Source organism: Ipomoea triloba, chromosome 1 (assembly GCF_003576645.1).
Source record: "Ipomoea triloba cultivar NCNSP0323 chromosome 1, ASM357664v1".
NCBI classification, from domain to species: Eukaryota; Viridiplantae; Streptophyta; class Magnoliopsida; order Solanales; family Convolvulaceae; genus Ipomoea; species Ipomoea triloba.
The window spans coordinates 16,921,781-16,931,533 of NC_044916.1; the positions used below are offsets into that span (position 1 = coordinate 16,921,781).

Genomic DNA, 9,753 nt, shown 5'->3' on the forward strand with positions numbered 1-9,753 from the left:
GCTTATTTTAGAGGCTGATTATTGTACTGTTCAGGGACCCCATGGGAGAATGGATGGTTTTGCTAAAGAAAAGAATGGTTTATACTTCATTAGTCAACCTCCTGCTGTCAAGATAGGACCTCAAAGTGCTAATAAAGCTGTTAGTATCCAATGTAGTAGTTTGACAGCAGAATTATGGCATAACAGACTAGGACATTACCCTTTAAATAAAATAGCCTCTCTCTGAATGGAATAAAGTCTGTTTCTCCTTATAAACATTCTGAATTTGTATGTGATGCCTGCCATTTTGCTAAACACAAAAGGTCTACACACATCAAACATAGTTGGCGTTGCAGGCTGCCTTGCTTCTCAGTTCGTTCTCTCAGCGATCAGCCATTCGATTGCACTGGGGAAGTGATGTCTTTTTCCCAAACCGCAAAGCTGATGCCGAATCTGGACGAACGGAGCACCAAGGTGCTTAACCTCACCGTTCTCCAGAGAATCGATCCCTTTATTGAGGAGATCTTAATCACCGCCGCTCACGTTACCTTCTACGAGTTCAATGTCGACCTTAATCAGTGGGTTCGTTCTTCCATTCCTTCTCTTTATTACTTTTCGTCTTTTTAGAATAAGTGTGTATCATCAGTGTCCATGTTTTGATTGAGAAAATTTTGAGTTAAATTAGATATCCGCTGCTTTGGTTGTGGTTGAAGTTGGCAAATGAACCTCAAAATTCGAGCTTCCGTCGAACATAGATAGTGTCTCTACATGTGTGTTGAAGACTGAACATTGGAAATATGCATTGTGTAAAGTAAGCTCGGATTGTTTCATTGAGCATTGTGTAAAGCAAATATGCATGTCTATGGTGCGCATGAAAGGGTATTAAAGTGTATGTTTGCTCACGGTTAGGGTTGAGATTGAACAAACTGGGGGAAAAAAGCCTAAGATGAATGAGACTGTCATATTTTTGTGTACTTTGGGTGAGTGTAATGCTAAAACACCAAATGATATTTACCATACAAATTTTTTAACAGGACAAATATGGCTTGTGTAGCCAAGTTTTCTTCTATAATGATTGCCAATTATTTTGATGAAAATATGTAAAGCCAAGTGAAATTTCCATAAATTGTTGATTTTTTAGAATTTAGATATCATAACCAGCATATATATATATATATACATACACACACACACACACACACACACACACACACATATTCCTTTTTTTTTTGAGTATTACTTACTCTATTACAATGTACTACTTACTCTACTACAATTTTAATACGGAGTAATTCTGTTGTTCTTTATAGTCCATTGAGAAATGAAAAGAAGACTAGATCTATACTTTGAAGTACAAATCCAGTAAGACAATCCATCGCCTTCTATTTTCTTCTTGGATGCAATACAGTGACCAGTGAGCATATTTTAGCTTCCTTTTCATCAATGTTAAACACCATGGGAATGACAAAAGATAGGCAAAGCTATTATTGATTATATTTTACTGAACAAACCATCAGAATATTCAAAATCAATTGGGGGCATGAAAGTAACTTAAAAACCTGTAGTTGGCCAAGTTGCTAGGAAAAGTAAAAATTGATTGGGCTAACATTTCTGGGGGGATCAGCATAGCCTGGCTATAGAAAATTTGACTTACCTGTTCCTTGCTATTTAATTTTCTGGGGATGGAGGCTTGGGGAAGGTATTACCAGAGTTAAAAGTGGCATGAAATAGGTTAGAGTGGGGAAGAATTCAATTTGTATACATGGATATCCTTTTTCCACTTTACTGGAAAAAATAGTAATTTTCCCTTGGATCAACATATCACTCTTAATACAACCATCACAATACAAGTATGCCTTGGAGTATGTAAAATTCTTCTTTTACATAAATTTTATTTATCTTTTAATACATAACTTTCCAGGGATTTGAATATTTCCATTGATAAATCCTATCTTCAAAAGAACACTAAGAAAAAGATTGCCTCTCAGTGTTCTCCTTTATTCTGCCTAAGACAATCTTTTATTATATGTGGTTTTTGGTTTTGATGCAGAGTCGTAAGGATGTTGAAGGTTCTCTCTTTGTAGTTAAAAGGTACATATGCATTCATATTATTTGTATTCTAGTGTTGTGGTATTTAAACATACATGTGTCTATTTTCTTTCAAAGTGGGTTTCTTTTTCCAATTGGTAAACTAAGAATCTAGGGGTTTAAAGTTTGAAATGTTATGTAATCGGGCGAACTCACGCGTCATAGGGCAATTAGGGTTATCGGGGTTGTTTGCGGGTTGCCTATGTCGAGAGATGAATTAAAGGATTTAGAGAACAAGATACTAGGAAAATGTTTTGAGAGTTTTCCCACATCTTGTTTTATCTTATCTTCTTGCTTGCGTATACTCTTTATTAGAATGAAAATCTCCTTTATATAAGAGGGTTACAAAGACTAAATAAAACATTAAAAGGAAAAGAAAATCATTAAGACTCGCTACTATAATTATTCGATATCTTTAAGGGAACTAAATCAATTCTAGTAACAAAGATATTTTAAAATCAACTAGTCAATCAATAACAAAGATATTTTAGAATCAACAAGTCAATCTCTTGATTTCTTACCTTGATTTTTTGAATCATAACATTACTTCCCTCCAGGACATCAAGCTTGTCCTCAAGCTTGAAACTAGAAAAATGGGAATGGATAATTCTGGTGCCATTGGGTCAATTGGCTCTTCGCCCCCTTCCCATTATTATTAAAGCCAAGTATGTATAGTTTTTGTTTGCAACGATGGCCCTTTATCCATGGGTCATCACAATTATAACAGAGGCCTCGCTTTTGGTGTTCCATCATCTCTGTCGGGGAGAGTTTATGGATTCGAGGAACACGTGATTGTGGCTGTTGATGCACTTGTGGTTGTTGGTGCACTGTTATGGCGCAACTAGGGGGTGTATGGGATTGGAAAGGTTGTCGAGGAGGTGCATGGTGAAGTAGGAGGCCTTTACAAACATAATCACATGCTATGTTAATGGCTTCATCAAGAGAAACTGTCCGCATCCTTTTAACATCTTTACATAGCGCACCTCATCCAAGCCTGTTGTGAATAAACTGACCTGTTGAGAGTATAGGATGTTGCTAGCCCATGCTAGCAAGAGCTGGAAATCATATTCTAAGTCCCGACCATGTTGTTTGAGGATTGCCAGTTCACCTAACAGGATTGATGCACCAGGGTGGTCCAAAACGGAGGGTGCAAATGTCTTCGAATTGATTCCAAGAAAATTGGTGACCATCCTGCATGCAATGCTTGTACCACGGTTGGGCGCTATTGAATAGATAATACGCTACTGCGGAAACCTTCTCGTTGTTGAAAAACAAAGGGTTATGTATGTCTACAGGGTTGTCTCTATTTATGAACAAGTGCTTAAATTAACAGTTATGTGTCTGTATATATATGTACTATGTTTTTTCATTAGAAACATAGAATTATATAAATATATTGTAACCTTTCAGTATTATATACATTTTCTCATTCCCGCTAGGCCTTTGGATCTTTCAAATTCAACACTCGTGCTCAACATGTGGCGATTTCTCAAAGAATAGCTCACAGCGATGAAGCCAAACAAGAGGGTCCCCTTTACCTTCAAAAGTGGGGAACTCATGTCTGGTGAATTGTGTAGCAAGAATGGGAGCATTTGGTTGTGGCATTGCGGTCTTTAGAGTAGCTTGGTTGCCATGAGCCTGCAGTGTGAGGAAAGATTCCATCTGCTTGGCGAGATTGGCTATAGTCTCGGAAAGCAATTCTACGGTCGTAGTTGTTGAAAAGCAAAGGATTATGTCTGTCTATAAGGTTGTGTCTGTTTATAAATAGGTGTTTAAATTAATAGTTATGTGTCTGTATATATATATGTACTATGTTTCTTCATTAAAAACATAGAATCTAAAAACATAATAAGTGTGAATGAAGGTTATACCCTTCATTTATGTCCGTTTTTTCCGTTAAGTTTTTTTGTATATTATGCTATAAAAGTTGTACTTTACAATATATTAGACAAGCGTACCCCTACCGTTATAACTTCCGTTATCTTTTCCACTATTGTTACCATGCACATGCATCCACTATATATTTTCTTATTTTCTTCAATAATAATAATATATACATATTATATATTGGAGTTATATGTTATTTATTTTCTAAAATATAAATATAAAATTTATAAAAATATTTTACATTATTATTATTATTTACAATAATTTAAATATCAAAAATCTAAATAAATTTAAAAATTTAATATAAAATATTAATATTGGGCACCTATTTTTTGCGCATCGCGCATAAGAAAAACTAGTTATAGTAATATATTGTAATCTTTTAGTATTATATACATTTTCTCATTCCTTGATTCTTCGTCTCTGCTTCTGCCTAATTGGTGGGTGGTTGTTATTCTTCCATCCCCACCTGCCAGGCCTTTGGATCTTTCAAATTCAACATGGTATCAGAGCCTACTTTCCTAGGATATTTTCCTTCCCATTTTTTGACGTAAACAGACGCCCGCGACTATGTCTTGGATTCTGACGCGTCTATGGTTGTTTACTTCAAAATCTACAACCACTGTCACACTCGGAATCACGTTGTGACCTTGCCCAAGAAATGTCGGTGTCATCCTCCGCTGCATGCGCCCACACGCGCCGTCAAAGATTGTCGAGACTCTATTTTTTTAATTTTTTTTTAGATCTCTTCTTCTATGGTGAGTTTTTGATCTCACCTCCTACACCGTTGGATTCCTCTCCTTTTTGCGACTTTATCTGGAAAATTTCATCGTCATCCTACACCGTTGGATGGATGTTCGAATAGCCCGTACGTCCTTGTAGTTTTTTGCTATCGCCCATGTTGACGTTTGGCAATGGAACTAAAATGTTATGTACTCAAGCAAACTCACGTGTCACAGGGCGATTAGGGTTATCGGGGGTTGTTTGCAGGTTGCCTATGTTGAGAGATGAATTAAAGGGATTAGGGAACAAGATACTAGGAATCTTTTGAGAGTTTTCCCACCTCTGGTTTTATCTTAACGTCTTGCTTGCTTGTCCTCTTTATTAGAATGAAAATCCCCTTTATATAAGGGGGTTACAAAGACTAAATAAAACATAAAAAGGAAAGGTGAATCATTAAGGCTCCTTACCATAATTATTGGCTATCTCTAAAGGAACTAAATCAATTCTAGTAACAAGATATTTTAGAATCAATTAGTCAATCTTCTGATTTTCTGAATCATAACAGAGAAGTACCTTGCAGTGTCCTATATAGTATGCTTGTTAATAATCCACAAAGTAGATGATTGGATTACTTGAATGTTATGTCCATCTTGATGTCTTGTTTTGTTAGTTGTTTTCCATTCTATTCTATGGGTTCCTGTTTTTTCGATAGATTGTAGCTTTATGGAGAATGGATAACCAAATACAGTTGTTTTGGTGGCCTTATTTTAGGAACGCTCAGCCAAGGTTCCAGTTTGTTGTTATGAACCGTCGGAATACAGGTTAGTTTAATTTGTTTGCTTTTGATCTGTATTGTGCCTCCTTTATTTCCTTGGTTGAGGTCCTTGAGGTGATTCCAGATTTCACAATGTTATCAACGTCGTGGTGCTTTTTAGGATCTACAATGCCTGGACATACTTATTACTAGGAAGTGTTGATTAGTTGTGCTGGCTTTTAAGATCTTTGAGCTTGATTCATAGCATTTGACTGAGCTTGGCTCTGTGGCATCTAACTAATCAGCCTGAAGGGCTTATAGTACTATAGTAGTTTTTAAAGTGTTTTTTGTGTGTCTAGTTGAATGACAACCGTGTACCCCAATAAATTCCTAGCATCACCACAGACTTTGATTCTATAAGAATGCGGGTAATATGGAATTTGGTTTACAAATGGAGAAACTGTTAACAGTCCTCCCCCCCAGCCTCGCCTTAGTGGTTGTTTACTTTGTTTTATGACAGGTTATGGCTGAGAATGAAAATAACCCCAATTATGATCCATCAACGGATCCTAAAAGGAAGGTGAAATCAAAAGACCCATGCTGGAAATGCTAAATTATTGCATAATTTACTGTACTTATTGTTGAGATTTGAGAATATGTTTATTTGCTAAAATGCTAAATTATGAATCGATATATATATATATATATATACTCATCGCCTAGGTGACTAGGCAGTTGGTGGCACCTCGCTTTGAAAGTCCGCCTTAACAACAATGGCCCAATCCTATCTCAAGATATGGAGCTTGAGATGGTTTCTTTAGTCCAACCAATCCTATCATGTTTTCAACCCAGCCTTGCTTGAACACGCCTTGCTCATTGCTCTCTAAAACTTGATATGTGGCAAATGTGCATTAACTTGACATGAATACTGAGGTGTGTCATATGCCTCCAAATGGTGCTTTGGGAAAATTGTACACTGTATGCCAACTCTGTGTTTTTTTTTTCGTTATTTTATTATTATTTTTTATTTTTATCTCTTTCTAATGATAATGTGCATGATTTTTTTTTTGATATCAACAGAGAATCTGGTGGAGGATCTCTTGGGAGATTTTGAGTTTGAAATTCAGGTTCCATATCTGTTGTATCGTAATGCAGCACAAGAAGTTAATGGCATCTGGTTTTACAATTCACGTGAATGTCAGGAGGTTGGAAATCTATTTAGTAGGTAATTTTTTATCAAATCTGATTTTGTATAGTCTCTAACTGTATCTGTCGGTTATCTACTTATGGGAATGCTTGTGATGTGTATACGTATGATATATGCATATACTATGTATGCATAAAGTTCCTGATTTAATTGTTCCCAAGCAAGTAAAAGATCTTTGTGTCTATCAAACATGGTTTATGGGACAGAAGCTAATATGGCCATAGGGTAAAATTAGTTCTTACTAGTGGCTTTGGTGCTCTTCTTGGTCTTGACTCTTGATTATACGTGCATTATTGGATGCCTTTCCTTGAATATGATTCCGTATTGAGTTTTTTTAGCTGAAACCTACATAAAAGCTCTAAAGAATGATCTATGATGAAGGCATTACTTTTTCTTATAAGCTTCTGGTTTCCGAAAGTGTTTGTTAATGAAACCATATCTTAAAACATCTTATTTTCAAAGGCATTATCTGCACCTTTGGTAAGCATTAAGGAATTGCTCATTTGTTTGAATTAAGTTAGTTATTAACAGAAGAGATGTCTTGCGTGTTTAATTTGATTGTTGCATGTTGACCAGTATTTATAGAGGCAACATTTTCTTCTTATACCTCTTTTGTGGTGTATAAACAGATACCTAAATTTTTGTCTCTTAAAATTAACTTATATGTAATTTTTCTGTCCAGAATTCTTAGTGCATATTCCAAGGTTTCTCCAAAGCCAAAGCTAAGTTCAAACAAAAGGTAAGCAGCAAACTGTTACACTACCAAAGTAATTTTAAAAAAATCACATGCTTGTCCATTTCTTCATATTGAACCCCAAGCCACCAGATATGCATTCTCATTGTTCCCAATAAACAGAAGATTTGAGATTTCCCGTGCTGTTATCTTAATATAGATTCCCTGTCTTTATTTCCATATATTATTGTCTTCACAGTGAGTATGAAGAACTGGAGGCAGTACCAACCTGTGCAGTGATTGAGGGGCCGCTTGAACCATCATTTACTGTGCCTGCTCATACTGATGTTGCTGAAGACTCCTCCTTTTTGAATTTCTTTGATGTAAGTTAGCAGTTTGTGTGAAGATTTCATTTCCCAGAGGGATCAGATACAATATTTTGTAGGTATTATATTGAAAACTGTGGATATTAGGTTCTAAAACTGCAATATGCCAAGTATGTACTGTCTCTGCCTAATTCATATTCCACATGTTGCTTCAGGCAACCACGTCCTGCTGTTATCGTATAAATGATATAATCCATAATCTCTTGCAAAATTATAACTTTTGTATTTCATGTAAACTTGTTTCATAGGGCTAACTGCTATTTCTTTATAATTCTATGTCTAGTTCCTGAATTCTAAATGCATTGTCATACCGATACTCAAGTTTCTTTCCTTTCCCTCATTAGGTTTGTTCATGGAAAATTCTCCATTCCAAGCTGGGACTGCATTGACCAGTTTCATAATTAGCAAGTGTTTTAGGATATTAATTATATTAGATGGACCAAAGTTTGGAAAAATGGAAATGAGACGTTCTATTTAGATGACAAGTGGAGTTCAATAATGCTTGCATTCTTCCCACTCGGTAGATTTGTTTATATTGCAAATACAAAATTCCAAGTTAACTCATTGGTTTTAAGTTCTTTTCTAGTGATGTCAAGAGAATGGATGTGGATGTGAGAAGTGATGGGATACATCAAGTATATATGGCACTGATACTTGCATTGTTTTGCAGGCGGCTACTAGTATTGGAGCCAACCCTTCAAAGCCTCTGAATACTGGGCAGCCTTACTATGCTTCTGCTCCAAACATAGCTCCAACCTTGCATGTTCCTGGCCCCATACCCTCTCCTACATCCAATCTGCAGGTCCCTACAGCACCTCAATCGGCTCCTTCAATTCCTTCTCTGTCTCTTCATGAAGGTACTGACCCGACAACCGTCAAAACCAATCAAGTTGCTAATCTTGTTAAGCCCTCTACTTTCTTTACACCTCCTTTGTCACCCGTATTGCCAATCAACCCTGTCGCCTCTTCTATCTCTACACCTGCTCTTCATCCTCCTCTGAATATACAGCGCCCACATGGTACACCAATGCTTCAACCCTTCCCACCTCCGACACCACCACCATCTCTCACCTCTAACCCCAGTCCTATTAATGTGCCACTGAGCAGAGAAAAAGTTCGAGATGCACTTCTAGTGCTTGTTCAGGTACATTAAGTTTTGTTTAATCTGCTTGGTCAACTTCGTTCTGATGCTGAGATTTTAATGTTTCATTTTCTTTGGGGGGTTCTTATGACAGGACAATCAGTTTATCGACTTGGTCTACCAGGCATTGTTGAAAGTACACCAGTCGTGAGCACATTAAAGAATTTGGCAGCATCAGACTTGTAGATCTTGTTGTGTATGATCATTATGCATACACTCCACATGCACGTTGGAGATTGGTGCATTTCTTGTGTCATGATTTCATTTCTCTATTTATTTTTTTTTCAGTCTGTTCGTAGTTTCATGTATTAATCTTGATACGAAAGTGAATGTACAATTGTATATGAGTTGGAGTGTGTTGTCATCCACCTTAGACATGAAGATTTTGAAGATTTTGGTCAGTGTAATGTTATGGCTACTATTTTCTCATTGGCAACAATTAAATTTTGTGAAATTGCTTGCATCCTTTGATTTGCCTGTTGTCATGTGTTCTATGATCAGTCAACAGTGTATTCTTTAGGGAAATGACTTTTGGTAGTTCTCAATCAGGTATATGCTTTGTTTTTCCAGTTATTATTGAGTCTATTTTTGTTCCTCAATTACTTTTTGAAATGGTGGTTTTGGCTTTTTTTTCTTTTTTCTTTTTTGGTTAATATTCTATTAAATTTGGATAGAAAATCAATTTAAAGAAGTTTAAATAGCAAAGGTAACTCGAAAAACATGAAAATTTGTTTTTCTTTGGATTTTTTTTTTATTTGAGTTAAGACTAAACACGACATGATCTATCAAGATTAATGAGTTGGAGTTCTATGCATGAACATGATTTTAAAACGTGTTAAAGGGTTAATATGATAGTTAATAAGTTTTGGTTCGAACCATACGATATGACACGATAACCCATTTAGGACCCGTTGA

The 9,753-nt window shown here is 36.1% G+C and overlaps 1 protein-coding gene across 1 annotated transcript; it reads left to right on the forward strand.

Annotated features, from left to right (window-relative positions):
* The first annotated feature begins 213 nt into the window (after positions 1–213).
* Positions 214–9,363, forward strand: LOC116015493 (mRNA-decapping enzyme-like protein). Its single transcript, XM_031255585.1, has 8 exons — positions 214–561; positions 2,030–2,070; positions 5,449–5,498; positions 6,512–6,656; positions 7,321–7,377; positions 7,571–7,694; positions 8,368–8,841; positions 8,933–9,363. The coding sequence occupies exons 1-8, from the start codon at positions 397–399 to the stop codon at positions 8,987–8,989; spliced, it is 1,113 nt and encodes a 370-aa protein (XP_031111445.1). The 5' UTR covers positions 214–396; the 3' UTR covers positions 8,990–9,363.
* The last annotated feature ends 390 nt before the right edge of the window (positions 9,364–9,753 follow it).

What these genes read in the sequence shown, in the direction of transcription:
- LOC116015493 (XM_031255585.1), top strand. Translation starts at nt 397, where the DNA reads ATGTCTTTTTCCCAAACCGCAAAGCTGATGCCGAATCTGGACGAACGG. An exon ending in TCTCTCTTTGTAGTTAAAAG is followed by an intron (nt 2,071 to 5,448) that starts GTACATATGCAT and finishes GCCTTATTTTAG; the next exon opens with GAACGCTCAGCCAAGGTTCC. An exon ending in TATGAACCGTCGGAATACAG is followed by an intron (nt 5,499 to 6,511) that starts GTTAGTTTAATT and finishes TGATATCAACAG; the next exon opens with AGAATCTGGTGGAGGATCTC.